Source organism: Amphiura filiformis, chromosome 14, assembly GCF_039555335.1.
Source record: "Amphiura filiformis chromosome 14, Afil_fr2py, whole genome shotgun sequence".
NCBI classification, from domain to species: domain Eukaryota; kingdom Metazoa; phylum Echinodermata; class Ophiuroidea; order Amphilepidida; family Amphiuridae; genus Amphiura; species Amphiura filiformis.
The window spans coordinates 44,690,663-44,713,323 of record NC_092641.1 but is presented as its reverse complement, the minus strand read 5'-3'; the positions used below and the strand labels follow the sequence as shown (position 1 = coordinate 44,713,323).

Sequence of the window (22,661 nt, the reverse complement as noted above, 5' to 3'; positions counted from 1 at the left end):
ACTTGGGAATTTTCCAGACTGCAGAATAGTGTGAAGGAAGTAATTGCCTATTAATAGAATGGGGTTTTTCCCACTGCTGGGTATATAATAAGAAAATGTAAACAATGATTCACATTTTATTGTGTTCATCTGGGCTAGCTAGCTAATATGCTTACAGTCCAATTCCTTCAAAGAAAGGAAATTGCTAACCAGAATTAATTTAAGTAGTCAATGCACTACTACCTGCCAGTGTTGTCGGAGAAGATCTAGAATACGTCAAAGAACGTACTTCTTCCAAGAAAGGAAAATATATTCTTCTGCCGATTTGCTGAAGTCTGGTTAAAGGAGCAACGCAACTGTTAAAATAAGTGGGGACAACTGCATCGCAGTACTGCTTCCTGAAGATATAGTGTGAAAGGTTTGGAGCAAGCGGCGCAAGGAGTTAAGTTTGGAGGAGAAAGCAACGCAAGGAGAAAGCGACGCCATTTTTGTGTGAGGATTTCATACGCAAGGATATTCATAAACTCAAGTGTTCACTGGACTTCGCTGATTTTCGCAGGACAAGTGAATAAGGATATATTACATCAGTAATCCAGAACATTGCAAGAACTTTATGATTGCCAAGAAGAAGAATGCTGGCTAAGTACAAAATAGATAAAGAGTGATTATATTTGATTATTGTGTATGTGCATTTGTTGTCATATATTATACCAAATATATCATGCTTTCAATTAAAGACTTAGATTTTGTTAGCTTAACCAAACAGTGTATTTGTGTCGTGCATTCGTGTGAATTCGGGTAAAAGGTGATTTTGCCCTTGAGTCAAGTACGGCTCGTAACAGGTTGACCTGAGACTTTTCTTGTTTTAACGCACTGAGCCGTAAACACCGTAAAACGGCAGTGCGCCCTCGAAGCTGAAAGTTACAATATGGTAGGGCGAATATTTACTGAAAACAAAAGCCATGCGTATGAATTTTGGTACTATTACAAACAAAAATGTCATATAATGAGAGAAAATATACCATTTTGAAGCATCAAACCCTAAAAAGAACTTTTTTGGGTATATAACTTGATCAATTTCAGCGATTTTAGTGCAGTCTTTTCAGATGCCATGCAAACAAATAGTTACTCGTCGTATTTCCATGTATCGCCCAGGCCTATTAGTGGTATGTAACCTTAAGGGCTGGGTAAGAGCAAACTTAAAGTACAGGTACCTGGAGAGAGGAAGCGACGAGGAATGCGAAATCACAGCGTCAAATGTGCATTTATTTTGGAAGGTTCATGTTTGTTTTGCCGCTTATTAAGACTGCCTAGATGTTCAATTCAATCATAAATACAGGGTGTCCCAGAATGATTTGTACCGTGTTTGCAAAAATAACTAAAAATAGAAGACGGGCAATGTATCTATTTTTGATACCGGCATTATAATGTTAGACATGTCTCCTACTTATTTTGTTAATTTCAGCACGCTACCTTTATTTGTTTTGGCGTTGCATGCAATAATGTAAAATCGATGAAAAACGACTCGCATACCATTGAAAAATGGCACGATACGATTAAATGAAGAACGTGGGATGTTTGGCACAGCATTTCGACGACAACTACTGTTGGGGTTGCGCCTTAAAGTTTGCCGTACAGCTGCAATGTTCGGTCTAGTTCTTACAGTCTTACGAGCACCTGAAGCTTCACTCTGCCGATTCCTGACAGTTCCGTGCTCGTCAAACTTCTTTACGTTATACACTATCGTCTAATGAATCTTCTTGGCGTCTCAACATAGCTGCCGGTTTGCCAGTAAGAAATCCACGCCGCTGTACAGTAAATTGAGGAGCCGTCTTTTCTGTACCACAACCAGTTCGATCTCTGCAAGCATTTCAAATGACATGGACCTCACACCACAATAACTATATTTAAAACTACCGCCAAAGAGAGAATGGGATTAGGCCACAAATCCTTAATTCCATATAATGATTGCTTCGTAACGTCATAAATAATAGATAGATATCGGCTATTTAGGTGAAATATGATCACGGCACAACTAAAATACCTGCATAACTTTTTCCAAATAACTTTGTGCTGAACGGTTAGTAATGTTACAGATTTTCAAAATAGGTTGCGTTGTCAAAACTTAGAATTCACCATTTTTACGCAATCTTCTATAACTTCTACTAGAACCGTCCAATTTTTAAAATCTAAAAAATCTGAGAAAGCTTAATATATGTAAAACTTAAAATGCAAAACAATATGACCATTTAACATGCCCTTCATACCTAAAAAATTCCATCTTTCCCGGTATAGATCATTCTGGGACACCCTGTACAACTGTAGATAATCAAAGCATAATACCATCCCATTTAAGATTACCAGGTAAAGTTTACCATATCAAAAGAAGTTTGGCGGTTTTTCAAGCAGGTTTCTAAGTGTGTCCCTAATCGTCGTTTTCATAGTATCCATGGTTATAGCCTTGTTTGGTTTGTAACCAATCAGATTGCCGCTATGATGTTAGCATGAAACAGGTCACCGCATCTCAGAAGCCGAAAAAGTTTATTGAGGGACAATAAATTTGTGACCAAAGTGCAGATTCTGGTAAAAAAATGCCGTCTACAAAGAATAGATCAGTAGGTTCAAATTTTATTGCAAAGCCTTTATGTTGATTTATACATGTTATTGAATTTTGTTAACTTAATCAAACAGTGTGTTAATGTTGTGCATTCGTGTGAATTTGGGTTTCATGATATATTTTTCAAAGACAGGTCAAACTCCCTGAAGATAAGCTCTTAACAAAGGGTTACTAATAAGCTTCCATCAGTGTAAGTTGTACAAAATATCGAAAATCTGTTCCAAAGTTGAGCAGGCACTGTAAAAACATGTCATTTCGGAGCCTACAAAATTGTTAACATACCTGACATTTAATCATATTAATCTAATCTAAAATTTATTTATTAAAAAATATCTCTATACAAGTTACAGTCAAAAGAAAAAACATTGTGAAAATGACTGGACTTTACACAGTAACATAAATTATGATAAAGAGTTCAGGAGTTCAAAAAGGAGTTCATGCCACATGCCGGGAGCCTCATACATGTACGGAGTCCATTCATCCATTCCACATGCATTTCTATCATCCGTGCATGCAATAAATGCACTATTCCTAATTCGCACTTCAATGGCCGTTGGATATAAATACAACTCATGAATACGTTCAGTGTATATGACTATGGATGCTGCCTACAGTGCCGGTTGTAGGTAAAAATAATTTAATACCGCGGTCCAAGTTCAGGTTTTGTTGTTATTATGATACTACAAACAGTTGCTGCAGTGATAGTGCTATTGTATCTCGGTAAGTCTGTGTCGATTGAATCATTTTAGATTTTTCAAATAATTATGAGGTACATGCGTACGGAATACCGGTATATGCTTCCAATATCTACTACCGCTCTGTAGCTTGGCCATAGACACCTCAAGTTGTACCATAAAACTAATGGGATTTAATAATAGTGATTTGCCACTACATGTAGTACGATGAGGCCCAGCAATACCACTCGGTCCAACCCCCCTGCACTTGTTCCAGAACCATGGTCCATATCCGTTTAATCCAATTCCCACTTGGTCCAGATCCATTTAGTCCCAAATCCCACTTGGTTGAGATCCATTTAGTCCAATCGCACTTGGTCCATACCGAGTTAGTCAAATTTTACTTGGTCCAGACCCAGTTAGTCCAATTTCACTTGGTCCAGACCCAGTTAGTCCAAATCCCACTTGGTCTAAACCCAGTTAGTCCAATTCCACTTGTTCCAGACCCAGTTAGTCCAATCTCACTTGGTCCAGACCCTATAGTCCAATCTTCCTTAATCATGCAGATTATTTCTAGTCCAAATCCCACTTGGTCAAGACCCAGTTAGTCCAATCTCACTTGGTCCAACCCCTGCAGTTTAATCCAAGATCACTTAGTCTAGACCCATTTAGTCCAACTCCCACTTGGTCCAGACCGAATCATTCCAATCTCACGTTCGTTCTTGGTCTAGACCGACACGCTATTCATCAAAAGGTACCTTTTGTTCGAACAAACTTTACTTGGTTTCTTTACTAGTCATGTTTAATGTTGGTAGATTCCGTTTACTAGTTTGATTTAAGACGGAGTTCATGTAATTTTTTATAGTAAGGCAAACTGAACTCGGTACATTCCTTCACCTGACCAGACAATGCGTCTATATTAATCGATTCACTTCTCTTAAACTTGGTGCTTTCAAAAGCTTCTTTGTATAAGCCATACTTCTGGTTTTGCATCCAAATTATCGACGAAGATTTCCATTTAGACAGGTGTGGCCGTGGTACTTCAGGTTTCCAAGACAGCATAGACTTACTAAAAGATATCCCTGTGGCATCGCAGTAAGAACGCATGATTCCTTCAGGGTCGGCTTTCAGGTCATCGGCATCAATGATGACCGGCCTTTGCTTCAATTCTTTTGTAACATACTCGTAAAGCTCATACATTTCTTTGAAGGCAATGGGCGGATTAGCGGCCATTTTGTCTTCGACATGATTTTATTCACGTGTCCTTATATTTTAGTACACAAATATACAAGTTAACAGGTTTACAATATTAAAATTACATTTTGAATAATCAATTATATTCTGTAGTAAATCGATCAAATGACTGTGATTGTTCAGGTATTATATGTTTGATAAAATTAAACTGTCTGACCAGCTAGTATTCTCCTCCGCCGTCAGTGTGATTCCAGACACTCCACGTACCGTGTTGCGAAGGTGGAGGAGACTAAAGCTGTATTGACGAACACGCATGCGTTAAAAAATATGTAGCCTAGGTCGAACAATAGCGTGACGTAGTTTCCGGCATTGTTCCTATGCACTTTCACCCTCCTGAGTTCAGGAACAAATCGACCAATTCTTCCTATGACGGGGTCATTCGGGTGTGATAATACTGATACAATCTGCTCGAGACCACTATGAGCAGCAGTAACGTAGTATTCCAAAAAGATGACAGAGTTTTCAACTTCAGCGATACTTTTACAGAATACAGTGGAGAGTGTACGGGGTACACACCAAAGTGCTACTTTATTTGGTTGGCTTTCCATAGTGACAACTTCGTAGGTTCTGAAACTTACTCCACTCTAATGAATATTTCAAAGCATTCGGTTTATAACACGTCTCTTTATGATAAAGAGTTTAGGAGTTCAAAAAGGAGTTCATGCCGCATGCCGGGAGCCTCATACACGTACGGAGTCCATCCATCCATTCCACATGCATTTCTATCATCCGTGCATGCAATAAATGCAATATTACTATTTCGCACTTCAATGGCCGTTGGATATAAATACAACTCATGAATACGTTCCGTGTACACGACAATGGATGCTGCCTAGGTCAAAATAATTTAGTACCGGATTCAAATTCAGGTTTTGTTGTCATTATGATACTACAAACAATTGCTGCAGTGATAGTGCTATTGTATCTCGTCTGTGTAAATTGAATCATTTTAGATTTTTCAAATAATTATGGGGTACGCGTACGGAATACCGTTTTATGAATACTTCCAATATCTCCAAACAGTTCCCATAATAGTCATTTGCCACTACATGTAGGTACGTCCAATGTGGCCCGGTCGGTAATGCCACTTGGTCCAACCCCACTGCACGTGGTCCAGGCCCATTTAATTCAATCTCACTTCACTTAGTCCCGACATATTTAGTTCAATCTCACTTGCACCAGACCCTATAGTCCAATCTCACTTGGTCCAGACCCATTTAGTCAAATCTCACTTGGTCCATCCAGAATTCAACCCAGTTAGTCCAATCTCACTTGGTCCAGACCCAGTTAGTCCAATCTCACTTGGTCCAGACCCAGTTAATCCAATCTCACTTGGCCCAGACCCTATAGTCCAACCTCACTTGGTCCAGACCCATTTAGTCAAATCTCACTTGGTCCAGACCCAGTTAGTCCAATCTCACTTGGCCCATACCCAGTTAGTCCAACCTCACTTGATCCAGACCCATTTAGTCAAATCTCACTTGATCCAGACCCATTTAGTCAAATCTCACTTGATCCAGACCCATTTAGTCAAATCTCACTTGATCCAGACCCATTTAGTCAAATCTCACTTGTTCCAGACCCAGTTAGTCCAATCTCACTTGGTCCATACCCATTTAGTCAAATCTCACTTGATCCAGACCCATTTAGTCAAATCTCACTTGATCCAGACCCATTTAGTCAAATCTCACTTGATCCAGACCCATTTAGTCAAATCTCACTTGATCCAGACCCAGTTAGTCCAATCTCACTTGGTCTAGACCCATTTAGTCAAATCTCACTTGGTCCAGACCCAGTTAGTCCAATACACTTGGTCCAGACCCAGTTAGTCCAACCTCACTTGATCCAGAACCATTAAGTCAAATCTCACTTGGTCCAGACCCAGTTAATCCAACCTCACTTGATCCAGACCCATTTAGTCAAATCTCACTTGATCCAGACCCATTTAGTCAAATCTCACTTGATCCAGACCCATTAAGTCAAATCTCACTTGATCCAGACCCATTTAGTCAAATCTCACTTAATCCAGACCCAGTTAGTCAAATCTTACTTGGTCCATCCCATTTAGTCAAATCTCACTTGATCCAGACCCATTTAGTCAAATCTCACTTGGTCCATCCCATTTAGTCAAATCTCACTTGATCCAGACCCATTTAGTCAAATCTCACTTGGTCCAGACCCAGTTAGTCCAATCTCACTTGGTCCAGACCCAGTTAGTCAAATCTCACTTGATCCAGACCCATTTAGTCAAATCTCACTTGATCCAGACCCATTTAGTCAAATCTCACTTGATCCAGACCCATTTAGTCAAATCTCACTTAATCCAGACCCAGTTAGTCAAATCTCACTTGGTCCATCCCATTTAGTCAAATCTCACTTGATCCAGACCCATTTAGTAAAATCTCACTTGATCCAGACCCATTTAGTCAAATCTCACTTGGTCCAGACCCATTTAGTCAAATCTCACTTGGTCCAGACCCAGTTAGTCAAATCTCACTTGATCCAGACCCATTTAGTCAAATCTCACTTGATCCAGACCTATTTAGTCAAATCTCACTTGATCCAGACCCATTTAGTCAAATCTCACTTGATCCAGACCGATTAAGTCAAATCTCGCTTGGTCCAGACCCATTTAGTCAAATCTCACTTGGTCCAGCCCCAGTTAGTCCAATCTCACTTGGCCCATACCCATTTAGTCCAATCTCACTTGGTCCAGACCCTATAGTCCAATCTCACTTGGCCCAGACCCATTTAGTCCAATCTCACTTGGTCCAGCCCCAGTTAGTCCAATCTCACTTGGCCCATACCCATTTAGTCCAATCTCACTTGGTCTAGACCCCTGCAGTTTAGATCAAGATCATTTGTTCCGGCCAAACCCAGTTAGTCCCATTTCACTTGGTGAAGACCCATTTAGTCCAAATCCTACTTGGTCCAGACCGAGTTAGTCCAATCTCACTTGGTCCGTGTCCCATTTAGTCCAATTCCCACTTGGTCCAGACCCAGTTAGTCCAATCTCACTTGGTCCATCCCATTTAGTCCAATTCCCACTTGGTCCAGACCCAGTTAGTCCAACCTCACTTGGTCCAGACCCAGTTAGTCTAATCTCACTTGGTCCAGACCCATTTAGTCTAAATCCCACTTGGTCTAGACCCAGTTAATCCAATCTCACTTGGTCCAGACCCTGCAGTTGATTCCAAGATCACTTGGTCTAGACCCATTTAGTCCAACTCCCACTTGGTCCAGACCTGATTATTTCAATCTCACTTGGTCCAGACCAAGTTAGTCCAATCCCACTTGCTCCAGACCCATTTAGTCCAATCTCACTTGGTCCAGACCCATTTAGTCGGATCTCACTTGGTCCAGACCCGTTTAGTCTAAATCCCACTTGGTCCAGACCATTTAATCCGATCTCACTTGGTCCAGACCCAGTTAGTCCAACCTCACTTGGTCCAGACCCAGTTAGTCTAATCTCACTTGATCCAGACCCTGCAGTTTATTCCAAGATCACTTGGTCTAGACCCATTTAGTCCAACTCCCACTTGGTCCAGACCTAATTATTCCAATCTCACCTGGTCCAGACCCGACTCGAATGCATCTCGAGACGATGAGATGACAAAAAATCGCATCATCGTGAGATGCCTCATACGTCGATCATGGAGTATACATCGGCCTTTACAAAACAACAAATTCTATATTTGTGATATTCTGACCATTGGCCGATTACGTATCTTTTAAAATTTGTTTACATAACAAACACTCTTTACTATTAAATCATATAGCTTGAATTGCAGATAGCGTGGCTGCAAACTATTGGCAGTTCAGGGTCCTATTTGCTAGGTCGAAGTTAATATAAATGGTTAAAAATTCTGCTTTAAGTTACAGCTAGTTTTGTCAAAGTATGTCCCAATTTTGATGGAGGCAGCCATCTTCAATTTTTTCCGAGAAATTAAAATCGTACGAAGAAATTCCACAGTACGCCCCCGCCCCCCCCCCCCCAACTCAACACAAAAGTTGACAACCATGAGAGTTACCAAATTGCGCAGAAAATGGGCTATTTTTTTAACCGCGAAATTGGCAAAATAGGGGTATTTAATTTACACTGTCCGAGAAATTTGACAGTGAAATCAGCAAAATAGAGGTATTTAATTTGCATTGTCCGCGAAATAAAAGAGGTACTTGAGAAAATCCAGAAATGTTATGTCAATATTTAGTGTCATTGATAAGGGGTGTTTGAAATTCTAATCATTGAAAAGGGGTGTTTGAAATTCTGGTCATTAAAAACTACAAAAAAGGGGTCCTCGATTTTACATGAAAAAGGGGGGGTAAATTTGATGAAAAATCATTGCAAAGGCTGCCTTTGAAAGATTTAGTAACTCTCATGGTTGTCAACTTTTGTGTTGAGTTGGGGGGGGCGGGAGTACGCCTGAAAGAAACAAGCTCAGTATTCTGACAGGGATGATTTTGACGCCAAAGTGCGTGCCTATCCCACATAGGATATGCAATGAGCTATTCCAGTTAAATTCAACACTACCCCTGTCCTCTCCATCAAGCTGGGTTTTTAATATAGCGGATCTGTCAAATGGTATAAATTTGATTCCTGAAGAAAGAATGAATGGCGAAAGTTATGTTTGTCAATATCGTAAAGGATCTAATGTTCTACAATGAACTTCGTGGGACATAAGTTATTGATTATTACTTCTGAGAGTCTTGTGGAACTTAATGAGCGAAACTGATCAGCATCAAGAACAAGACTAGATATAATTGTATTAGTGTCTCATATGCAAAAACATTTTCCAATCATTGTTTTAAATTATAGAACAATGTATTTCAGGCTACGCAAAGTTTTTACAAAATGTGTCCTCAAATTTGATGCACATAGCCGCATTCAAAATTATTTGTTCTAAAAATAAATATCATAGTTAGTTCGCAGCGCATCTTAAGGGCTGGGGTAAGGGCAAACTTAAAAGTACGGGTAACTGGAGGAATCCCAAATCACAGCGCCAAATGTGCATTTATTTTGGAAAGTTCATGATTGTTTTAAATTTTGAGGGTGTTTTTTCCGAAATTTGGTAATATTATAAATTTTGTGACTGCATTTTTGCGTTTTCAATGCGTTTTAAGCTTACCTTGGAATTAACACTGATATCTGGTCCTGCTCCTTTTAGAATTTCTGTCTGACCGTCGGCTTTTGCAAATAACAGAATGCAGAATGGCTCTGAATATTAAGTATCGTATTCATCTCGTCGGGTCTTTTCATGATATAATTACATTGGATTCCGTGTAACAACCCAAAATTTACCTCTGAATTCAGGGTTCAAGGCTGCTTTCGCAAAAGTCGTAGTCTTCGGTGCTGTATTAATATCTCAAAAAAGTGCATGAGTGGCGACTACGTTTTATACTTCCCGCATTAATGATTGCGTCTTGGCTTAATAATATACTTCTTTGTATACGTTGATTGTACAGTGATTGAATCAATTATAATCACTTGTAATTTGTTGTTGATAATTATCAGTATTGAATTTACCATTACTATCACTATATTAAATATATTGTTATAATTCAGTGTTAATTAAAACTTCAGAAGTAGCCTATAGCTTATAGGCCCTATACACACCACTCCACGCCATACATAAATTCTGCAGTCACTTTTCCCCAATTTGACAATTTTTTTAAAGTAAAATTTAATTTTAATTTTACTTCATTAAAGTTTGGCGGAGGCGGGGTTCGAACTCACGCCGCACTACTTTGGACACACTATGAACCTAGCGCCTTAGACAACTCGGCCACTTGTCTTGTTGCAATCCATTTGAAACTTATTTGAAGATATAATCGCAACTTCAACATAGGCCTACCACGTGACAAGCAAAGGCAGAAAACGTACCATATTTTGGAATTTTATTTACCTAAAAACAGTAATGTGTATTATTAGCACTCAATTGTTGTTAACTGATGCGTGTTCTATAGACCTATACAAAAAATCCAACAATAAACATGATAAATGGGCGTCTATATGGACAATACATTATATCGATTTTGACACGTGCTCGTGTGTCAGTACATTTCCATGGTCAGTAAAATACTACAGAGGAACCTACCATTTTTCTTGTATAAACGTTCGATGTTTTAATCAAGTATGTGAATAATCGACATTAGACCCTTAATGTTTCTTCAGGAAATAAAAGATTAGATTACCATAACAACGAAACAGTAATCTTTGGTTGGGTCTAATGTAATATTCACATAGAATTTTCAACGTTTTTTCCATCCTTATTCTTGCTCGATTAAAAAATATTTTGGCATATATAAAATTGAAATAAAATTCTCTGTCTCATAAACGACATCAAATGTGCTACAATTGGGTATCATGAATCGTTATATGTGACGTGTCATGTCAAAAGGAGACACTTTTGGGCAGGATCGTAAATGGAGAAATAGCCAAAAATCTGCCCGGGCAAGATTTTTTCACAATTTGGGTTTGTTGGGAATTTGTGATGTTAGTAATGTTTAAAATATTGTCTGATAGTTTCAGACCGGAATATAAGTGGCATCTTGTATTTTTTGAGACAGTTTTCTAGGTAATTCCTACTCTAAACATTGTCAATAATATTTTTTAAAGGCCGATATCTCTATTTCAAATTTTATAATAACATAACTTACGAACTCAATATCTTCGCTTAGGAATGTTCGATTTCATTGGGGTAAACAGCTGTAAACGGCATTGTGGAGCAAAATATCTAGATATTTAAGATATGTAAAAACCTCAAAATTGATAACCTGCAGTTAATATTCATATTTTCTTTTATACAGAGGATGCTTCAGTTTTGACAGGAAAAATGTTTTCTTGAAAACCCTCTCACTCGGTTATTTTAAAAAGGTTACCACGCTTCCCTAGAATGTGCAATAAATTAGCATTAAAATTTTTCTTATTCTAACAGCAAGCGTTTCTAGAATGCAGTATGGCGAAATGTGGTGTAGGCCCTATACATGCATAGTCAGAGGCAAGTTCATTATTGATTGGATATTATAATTATTCATTAGTAGGTCCTATAAATAGATTAGTATTATTATATCGTGTGTATGCGCTTTATTCCGTAATCAATGCAATAAGTATGATGAACAAACACCTTTCTAGCAGAACGACTCATTAGCAACTGACTATGGATCCGGAGGACGTGGGTTCGAACCCTGGTTGAATTTTAATTCTAATCATTTTCTTTTCCTTTTGTTAAGAGGAAATGACAATGGCAATAAACCCGTATTATAAAACTAAAACATAGCGGAATCTGGCCTCAATCATATACAACCGTAGATAATCAAAGCATAATACCATCCCATTTAAGATTACCAGGTTAATTTTACCATATCAAAAGAAGTTTGACGTTTTTTCAAGCAGATTTCTAAGTGTGTCCCTAATCGTCGTTTTCATAGTATCCATGGCTATAGCCTTGTTTGGTTTGTAACCAATGAGATTGCCGCTATGATGTTAGCATGAAACAGGTCACCGCATCTCAGAAGCCGAAAAAGTTTATTGAGGGACAATAAATTTGTGACCAAAGTGAAGATTCTGGTAAAAAAATGCCGTCTACAAAGAATAGATTAGTAGGTTCAAATTTTATTGCCAAGCCTTCATGTTATTGAATTTTGTTAACTTAATCAAACAGTGCGTTAATGTTGTGCATTCGTGTGAATTTGGGTTAAAGGTGATTTTGGCTTTCATGATATATTTTTCAAAGACAGGTCAAACTCCCTGAACAAAAGCTCTTAACAAAGGGTTACCTTCCATCAGTGCAAGTTGTACAAAATATCGAACATCTGTTCCAAAGTTGAGCAGGCACTGTAAAAACATGTAATAAAAAGTTTCGGAGCCTACAAAATTGTTAACATACCTCATAATCATTTCATCTAATCTAAAATATTTTTTTTAAATATCTCTATACAAGTTACAGTCAAAAGAAAAAACATTGTGAAAATGACTGGACTATACGTAGCAACATAAATTATGATAAAGAGTTCAGGAGTTCAAAAAGGAGTTCATGCCACATGCCGGGAGCCTCATACATGTACGGAGTCCATTCATCCATTCCACATGCATTTCTATCATCCGTGCATGCAATAAATGTACTATTCCTAATTCGCACTTCAATGGCCGTTGGATATAAATACAACTCATGAATACGTTCAGTGAATATGACTATGGATGCTGCCTACAGTGCCGGTTGTAGGTAAAAATAATTTAATACGGCGGTCCAAGTTCAGGTTTTGTTGTTATTATGATACTACAAACAGTTGCTGCAGTGATAGTGCTATTGTATCTCGGTAAGTCTGTGTCAATTATTGAATCATTTTAGATTTTTCAAATAATTATGAGGTACACGCGTACGGAATACCGGTATATGCTTCCAATATCTACTACCGCTCTTAGATACAGACTTTAAGGTACATATTTTTAAGGTACATATTTCGAGGTGCATAACAGACACCAAATTTGTGTCATAAAACAAACACCAAATTGGTGTCGATGACCTGACATGCATGCATTCTTTTGTGATGGTCTTTCAATTTGTGCCGAGTGTCCTTGGCAGGCTTGACTATGCTTCAGTGGTCGGTCATGAAAGGATTCAATAGATAACCTCTGCCCCACTAATCCCCAGCTATTGTCTGAAATTGCACCTCGGAAGATATATTATAACAACTCAGTCCCTCAAATGATAGTCATATAACGACCAAAAGATAAATGACTGACTATCATTGAGGACTGAGTTCCGCAGTCTATACCGCTCTGTAGCTTGGCCATAGACACCTCAAGTTGTACCATAAAACTAATGGGATTTAATAATAGTGATTTGCCACTATATGTGGCCCGGCAATACCACTCGGTCCAACCTCCCCCCCTGCACTTGTTCCAGAACCATTAAATTCAATCTCACTTTGTCCATATCCGTTTAATCCAAATCCCACTTGGTCCGGATCCATTTAGTCCCAAATCCCACTTGGTTGAGATCCATTTAGTCCAATCGCACTTGGTCCATACCGAGTTAGTCAAATCTTACTTGGCCAGACCCAGTTAGTCCAATTTTACTTGGTCCAGACCCAGTTAGTCCAAATCCCACTTGGTCTAGACCCAGTTAGTCCAATTTCACTTGTTCCAGACCCAGTTAGTCCAAATCCCACTTGGTCTAGACCCAGTTAGTCCAATTTCACTTGTTCCAGACCCAGTTAGTCCAATCTCACTTGGTCCAGACCCTATAGTCCAATCTCACTTAATCATGCAAATAATTTCTAGTCCAAATCCCACTTGGTTAAGATCCATTTAGTCCAATCTCACTTGGTCCAGACCCATTTAGTCCAAATTTGGTCCAGAACGAGTTATTCCAATCTCACATTCGTACTAATGGTAATGGGCTAGACCCAGTTAGTCCAATCTCACTTGGTCCAGACCCCTGCAGTTTAATCCAAGATCACTTAGTCTAGACCCATTTAGTCCAACTCCCACTTGGTCCAGACCCAATTATTCCGATCTCACATTCGTACTTGGTCTAGACCCAGTTAGTCCAATCTCACTTGGTCCAGACCCCTGCAGTTTAATCCAAGATCACTTAGTCTAGACCCATTTTGTCCAACTCCCACTTGGTCCAGACCCAATTATTCCAATCTCACGTTCGTACTTGGTCTAGACCGACACGCTATTCATCGAGAGGTGCCTTTTGTTCGGACAAACTTTACTTGGTTTCTTTACTAGTCATGTTTAATATTGGTAGATTCCGTTTACGAGTTTGGTTTAAGACGGAGTTCATATAATTTTTTATAGTAAGGCAAACTGAACTCGGTACATTCCTTCACCTGACCAGACAATGCGTCTATATTAATCGATTTAGGATCACTTCTCTTAAACTTGGTGCTTTCAAAAGCTTCTTTGTATAAACCATACCTCTGGTTTTGCATCCAAATTATCGACGAAGATGTCCATTTAGATAGGTGTGGCCGTGGTACTTGAGGTTTCCAAGATAGCATGGACTTACTAAAAGATATCCCTGTGGCATCGCAGTAAGAACGCATGATTCCTTCAGGGTCGGCCTTCAGGTCATCGGCATCAATGATGACAGGCCTTTGCTTCAATTCTTTTGTAACATACTCGTAAAGCTCATACATTTCTTTGAAGGCAAAACCTTGCGGTAGAACAGATTTCAGAGAAGGCATTCCCATTTTTTCGGTCATTAAAATGTTATAAGACTTGAAGACGTGAGCTGGATGCCGCATCAAAAATGTATGTTGATATCCTTCTGGAAGTCTACCAAACTCTCCTCCTAATGCATAAGCCATATCTTTGACAAAATACAGTTCCTTGCCCTGCTCTTCACTCTCAAATTCTTCCTTCACATACGCATAGGTAAAGTTAGGTTCAGGAACAAATCGACCGATTCTTCCTATGACGGGGTCATTCGGGTGTGATAATACTGATACAATCTGCTCGGGACCACTATGAGCAGCAGTAACGTAGTACTCCAAAAAGATGACAGAGTTTTCAACTTCAGCGATACTTTTACAGAATACAGTGGAGAGTGTACGGGGCACACACCAAAGTGCAACTTTATTTGGTTGGCTTTCCATAGTAACAACTTCGTAGGTTCTGAAACTTACTCCACTCTAATGAATATTTCAAAGCATTCGGTTTATAACCCGACTTTTTATGATAAAGAGTTTGGGAGTTCAAAAAGGAGTTCATGCCGCATGCCGGGAGCCTAATGCACGTACGGAGTCCATTCATCCATTCCACATTCATTTCAATCACCCGTGCATGCAATAAATGCAATATTCCTATTCCGCACTTCAATGGCCGTTGGATATAAATACAATTCATGGAATCAATTGACACAGACGAGATACAATATCACTATCACTGCAGCAACTGTTTGTAGTATCATAATGACAACAAGACCTGAACTTGGACCCTGGTATTAAATTATAAATAAATAAATAAAATAAATAAAAATACAATCCATCCATCCATTGACCGTACGCGTACGGAATGCCGTTATATGAATACTTCCAATATCTTCTCAGCTCTGTAGCTTTGTGGCCCATGTATCTATAGATATTTCAAGTTGTGCCATAATATATTATTACGGGCCACAAAACTACCGGGATTTTGCTCTAAAATCCCAACAGATCTCATAATAGTGATTTGCCACTACATGTAGGTACGTCCAATGTGACCCGGTCGGTAATGCCACTTGGTCCAGGCCCATTTAATTCAATCTCACTTGGTCCAGACACATTTAGTTCAATCTCACTTGGTCCAGACCTTGTAGAAGTCCAATCTCACTTGGTCCAGACCCAGTTAGTCCAATCTCACTTGGTCCAGACACATTTAGTCCAATCTCACTTGGTCCAGACCTTGTAGAAGTCCAATCTCACTTGGTCCAGACCCAGTTAGTCCAATCTCACTTGGCCCAGACCCATTTAGTCCAATCTCACTTGGTCCAGACCTTGTAGAAGTCCAATCTTACTTGGTCCAGGCCCAGTTAGTCCTATCTCATTTGGCCCATACCCATTTAGTCCAATCTCACTTGGTCCAGACCGAGTTAGTCCAATCTCACTTGGTCCATACCTAGTTAGTACAATCTCACTTGGTCCAGACCCAGTTAGTCCAATCTCACTTGGTCCAGACCCATTTAGTCCAATCTCACTTGGCCCAGACCCTATAGTCCAATCTCACTTGGTCCAGACCCTATAGTCCAATCTCATTTGATCCAGGCACATTTAATTCAATCTCACTTAGTTCAGACACATTTAATCCAATCTCACTTGGCCCAGACCCTATAGTCCAATCTTACTTGGCCCAGACCCTATATAATAGTCCAATCTCACTTGGTCCAGACACGTTTAGTCCAATCTCACTTGGTCCAGACCCATTTAGTCCAATCTCACTTGATCCAGATCCATTTAATTCAATCTCACTTAGTCCAGACACATTTAGTCCAATCTCACTTGATCCAGACACATTTAGTCCAATCTCACTTGGTCCAGACCCATTTAATTCAATCTCACTTAGTCCATACCCTATAGTCCAAGATCACTTGGTCCAGACACATTTAATCCAATCCCACTTGGTCCAATCCCATTTAGTCCAATCTCACTTGATCCAGATTTAGTCCAATCTCACTTGGTCCAGACACATTTAATCCAATCTCACTTGGTCCAGACCCATTTAGTCCAATCTCACTTGATCCAGATTTAGTCCAATCTCACTTGATCCAGACACATTTAATCTCACTTGGTCCAGACACAGTTAATCCAATATCACTTGGTCCAGACCAATTTAGTCCAATCTCACTTGATCCAGACCCATTTAATTCAATCTCACTTAGTCCAGACACATTTAATCCAATCTCACTTGATCCAGACACATTTAGTCCAATCTCACTTGGCCCAGACCCATTTAGTCCCATCTCACTTGGTCCAGACCCTATAGTCCAATCTCACTTGGTCCAGACCCTTTAGTTCAATCTCACTTGGTCCAGACCCTTTAGTCCAATCTCACTTGGTCCAGACCGTGTAGTCCAATCTCACTTGGCCCAGACCCATTTAGTTCAATCTCACTTGGTCCAGACCCAGTTAGTCCAATCTCACTTGGCCCAGACCCATTTAGTTCAATCTCACTTGGTCCAGACCCAGTTAGTCCAATCTCACTTGGCCCAGACCCATTTAGTCCAATCTCACTTGGCCCAGACCCAGTTAGTCCAATCTCACTTGATCCAGACCCTATAGTCCAATCTCACTTGGCCCAGACCCATTTAGTCCAATCTCACTTGGTCCAGACCCTATAGTCCAATCTCACTTGATCCAGACCCATTTAATTCAATCTCACTTAGTCCAGACACATTTAGTCCAATCTCACTTGATCCAGACGCATTTAGTCCAATCTCACTTGGTCCAGACCCAGTTAGTCCAATCTCACTTGGTCCAGACCCTATAGTCCAATCTCACTTGGTCCAGACCCTGTAGTCCAATCTCACTTGATCCAGACCCATTTAATTCAATCTCACTTAGTCCAGACACATTTAGTCCAATCTCACTTGATCCAGACGCATTTAGTCCAATCTCACTTGGTCCAGACACATTTAATTCAATCTCACTTGGTCCAGACCCTATAGTCCAATCTCACTTGGTCCAGACCCTATAGTCCAATCTCACTTGGTCCAGACCCTGTAGTCCAATCTCACTTGGCCCAGACCCTATAGTCCAATCTCACTTGATCCAGACCCTATAGTCCAATCTCATTTGATCCAGACCCTATAGTCCAATCTCACTTGATCCAGACACATTTAGTCCAATCTCACTTGATCCAGACCCAGTTAGTCCAATCTCACTTGGCCCAGACCCATTTAGTCCAATCTCACTTGGTCCAGACACGTTTAGTCCAATCTCACTTGGTCCAGACCCATTTAATCCCATCTCACTTGGCCCCGATCATTTAGTCAATCTCACTTGGTCCAGACACATTTAGTCCAATCTCACTTGGTCCAGACCCATTTAGTCCAATCTCACTTGATCCAGACCCATTTAATTCAATCTCACTTGATCCAGACACATTTAGTCCAATCTCACTTGGTCCAGACCCAGTTAGTCCAATCTCACCTGGTCCAGACCCTATAGTCCAATCTCACTTGGCCCAGACCCTGTAGTAGTCCAATCTCACTTGGTCCAGACCCTGTAGTCCAATCTCACTTGGTCAAGACACATTTAGTCCAATCTCACTTGATCCAGACCCATTTAATTCAATCTCACTTGATCCAGACACATTCAATTCAATCTCACTTGATCCAGACCCATTTAGTCCAATCTCACTTGGTCCAGACACATTTAGTCCAATCTCACTTAGCCCAGACCCTATTGTCCAATCTCACTTGGTCCAGACACATTTAATTCAATCTCACTTGGTCCAGACCCATTTAGTCCAATCTCACTTGGTCCAGACACATTTAGTCCAATCTCACTTAGCCCAGACCCTATTGTCCAATCTCACTTGGTCCATATCCATTAAGTTCAATCTCACTTGGTCCAGACCCAGTTAGTCCAATCTCACTTGGCCCAGACCCAATAGTCCAATCTCACTTGGTCCAGATCCATTTAGTTCAATCTCACTTGGTTTTTACCCATTTAGTCTAAACCACTTGGTCCAAACCCAGTTAGTCCAATCTCACTTGGTCCAGACCCATTTTGTCCAATCTCACTTGATCCAGACCCATTTAATTCAATCTCACTTAGTCCAGACACATTTAGTCCAATCTCACTTGGTCTAGAACTAGATCTAGTTCCTCGAGAGGAGGTACGCGCGAAGAGCGCATGGCCGCGAAGCCAGCGAGGCGTGCCAGCAGGACTGGTGGATTTTGTAATGTCAGAGAGAGGTTGTCATGGTCCCATACACCGATATACTAGGCACTGAACAAGTGCTAACTTGGTCTAGACACATTAAGTCAAATCTCACTTGGTCCAGACATTAGAAAAAGTGTGGTGTGGTGAATTGACTACGTAATAATCACATACTCGAAAGCCGTATCTTGCTAAACAAATGTATTTAGGCCAAAATATCACAATTAATATTGATTTGATGTTTTATCTTCATATTTCATGCAAAAGTCCAATCTCACTTGGCCCAGACCCAGTTATTCCAATCTCACTTGGTCCAGACTCTATAGTCCAAGATTACTTGGTCCAGACCCATTTATTCCAAATCCCAGTTGGTTGAGAACCATTTAGTCCAATCTCTCTTGGGTCCGGTCCTATTTTTAAATTCAATCTCACTTGGTCCAGCATGATCCATTTAGTCCAAATCCCACTTGGTTGCGATCCATTTAGTCCAATCTCACTTGGTCCAGACCCAGTTAGTCCAATCTCACTTGGTCCAGACCTTATAGTCCAATCTCAAAATATCACAATTAATATTGATTTGATGTTTTACCTTCATATTTCATGCAAAAATTTAAAAACTTAAAAAAAAACGACTCAGGTACCAATGTAATTTCAACCAAGTATTTCACTGTTTCGTAGTGAATCAAGGCCCGATAATGCCATTGACAATACATGTACCACACAAGTAGCGCAGCGCTGACATGTACAGAAGGCTGTGGATGGCGGCATGCTACCATTCATACTACAGTTCATTCATACAAATATCAAACTCACAAGGCATATTCGAGCCAAATTTGGACACCATCTGGGTATTTTCCCTTCATGTACCATGCAATATTCATAAATATTGGTCGGACACCACTATAATGCCCATATTTGGCAAACAGGCCAATATGGTGCTCCAATTGTATTGGCTATAGCAACTTGTTGTAATGACCCATTTAGTCCAAATCCCACTTGGTTCAGACCCAGTTATTCCAGTCTCACTTGGTCCATGTCCCATTTAGTCCAATCTCACCTAGTCTACCCAGTTAGTCCAATCTCACTTGGTCCAGACCCCTGCAGTTTAGTCCAAGATCACTTGGTCTAGACCCATTTTTTAGTACTCCAACTTGGTCCAAACCCAGTTAGTTCAATCTCATTTGGTCAAGACCCCTGCAGTTAAGTCCAAGATCACTTGGTCTAGACCCATTTATTAGTAATCCAACTTGGTCCAAACCCAGTTAGTCCAATCTCACTTGGTCCAGACCCTAAATTTGACCAAAAAAGGCATAAAAAACTGATTTTTTTTTACTACTCATTATGAGTTTATTACACTTTTGCAATCATCATTCTTTCGTTCTTTTCTGCAGGAGAGGTGGTAAAATGCAAGCAATGTTATGAATGTGTTACTCGTAAACGAATTCCCTGGCAATCCCCCTCTTGGCCACAATGCACACAAACAAACAATACCATAACGGATTGTGGAGTTGACAGAATAGAGTGCGACTCCGGAAACTTCCGTCTGATTCAAACCTATTTGTATCCGGAACAATGGGGTAAGTAATATCCTTCTAAAAGGGGAGAAAGAAGTTTTGCTGGGGGCATCATTTTTTGGTCGGTATGCTCCCGGGTATGCTCCCCTGGATTTCGGAGATGGTGGGTCTTTGAGAGCTGATGACATACCGGTAAAATGAGGTCTTTAGGACCTGCTAACGGTCAAAATCAGGTCCGTACGCAGGAGGGGTGTGGGGGGTGCGGTGCACCCCCCAAATTTGGAAAAAATTCCCCAAAATTTCATAATTTGCAAGCGTGGCGAAACAAAAGAATCAGATTTTCTACGCTTTTTTGGACAAAAAAGGTCCAAATTTTAGGAAGAAAGTCCACTTTTCACAAAATCGCCCCCCACCCCTGGAAAAAGTCCACTTTTTCAAAATCAGCACCCCCCCCATGAAATCCTGCGTACGGGCCTGGTCAAAATCAAGTGTCTTTCTTGGCTTTCTGGTTGAAAATCGCTTCGAAAAAACAGAAAAGGAATGAGCAATTAAGGGATCTTTTACAACTGAAATTTTCAAAATCAGGGGCTTTCAGCAACCATTTTGGTCAAATTCAGGGGTCTTTCAGAGCTTTGCGGTCCTAAAACAGGGGTCTTTCCGGGAGAGCATACCTGTATTATTATATGGTCATTTGTGTTTAGAGACCCCGGGATGTTTGTATTTAAATTACCACAGCTGAAATCGCACGGTTACCTAAACTAGGAGGAGAACGAAAAATGACAAAGAAAGGAATAAGCAAATTAAAGAAAGTAGAAAGGAGGAAAGTAGAACAGAAAAGATTAAAGAAAGGAGAGGAGAGACAAGGGAACAGCTCTCAATAAAAGGCTGAAAACTTTCATGTTCATTTCTTTCTCTTGTTTCATTATCATTTTGACAGATTTTCAACCCAAGATGACAGATTCATATTGCTTAAATGGAAGTCGAATTCTGTCGCCACCAGCAGACTCCTGTGTCAGTCTAAGCCAGCTGCAACAAGTCTTCCAAACCGAAGTGGACTCTTACACAATCACAGACGGCACGACTGGACAGGAAAAGTTAGGCGAAGTCATAGGCACGGCATGTTTTTGCCAAACATGGCCATGTAAGAAACATGGTATAGTGAAATCGGATGTTACAACAGAAATGCCTGGACCGATATCTGTATATCCTGTTACAGAGACTGAAAATAATGCATGTTCTAATATGATTAGTAATGAAATGTTGTATTTTACAGTGCTCCTTGTTTTAAAACTATGGATAATTATACCATAGTAGGAATATGGCTATTCCAGTTGAAATACATACACAATACATAAAAGACACAACCTTAATCTTAATCTTCCACACAGGTGAATTTCAAACGGGGTTGAGTCACCTAAATGGGCGACCATGTTTGAAATCTACACCTAGTAGGAGAGCAAGGTCATGTCTTCCATAGGCATGATAGGGTGTGTATGGGTTTCAACTGGATCAGCCTAATGTGTTCAGACTTTACGCACTTTACTTACAGGGCAACCTGATTGACAGCCCCACCCCCCATATTTTTCTAAATTTACATACTGAAATTAGGCGTTCCAAATCGGTGTATTTCTGAAGAAATCATTAAAAAACTTGAATGAGTCTCAATTGTGTGAAACACGTATGAGACTAATTCAACAGTTCTTTGGTGATATCTTTCGGAAATACACCGATTTGGAACTCCTAATTTCAATATGTTATGAGAAAAATAGGATCTTTCATTTGACAGAGATGCCAGTCAGTGTTGTCCAAAAATCCTGAAAAAAATTCCTGCAAAATGTACTTTGCCTATACATTTATACAGGATCTTCAGGGTAAAATTTCCTGAAATCAGGAAATTTCCTGAAGACTGGCAACACTGATTTGATATCAGTTTATTACAGGATCATGATGGTTATCATTAACAAAAACACTGTAGGTTACCAGTATTACACTCTATAAATGTCAGTAATCCCCTAAGCAATTCAAGTCACATTTACAAGGAACATTTACTTGGTTCTTTTTGCATGAATGCTTGAAAGGGACAACATTTTATGTTATATGTACATAAGTTTTAAAGAATTTGATTTTCCTAATATATCAGGTCACCTTCCTTTAACACTTGTTCGTAATTAATTTGTAAACAATGTGCAACTGCTAAACATGAATTGTTTTATAGAATTAACTCAGGTCTTGGAATTTGATATATTGGTG

At 39.8% G+C, this 22,661-nt stretch overlaps 1 protein-coding gene across 3 annotated transcripts; it reads left to right on the top strand.

Moving 5' to 3' along the window:
• The first annotated feature begins 3,034 nt into the window (after positions 1–3,034).
• Positions 3,035–21,955, top strand: LOC140169044 (uncharacterized). Of its 3 annotated transcripts, none has more exons than XM_072192330.1 (3): positions 3,035–3,222; positions 20,289–20,474; positions 21,349–21,955. In XM_072192330.1, the coding sequence occupies exons 1-3, from the start codon at positions 3,198–3,200 to the stop codon at positions 21,720–21,722; spliced, it is 585 nt and encodes a 194-aa protein (XP_072048431.1). In that variant the 5' UTR covers positions 3,035–3,197; the 3' UTR covers positions 21,723–21,955. The 3 variants fall into 3 exon arrangements, with proteins under 3 accessions (XP_072048431.1, XP_072048430.1, XP_072048429.1); XM_072192329.1 differs by lacking the exon at positions 3,035–3,222 and adding an exon at positions 12,625–12,746; XM_072192328.1 differs by lacking the exon at positions 3,035–3,222 and adding an exon at positions 12,725–12,840.
• The last annotated feature ends 706 nt before the right edge of the window (positions 21,956–22,661 follow it).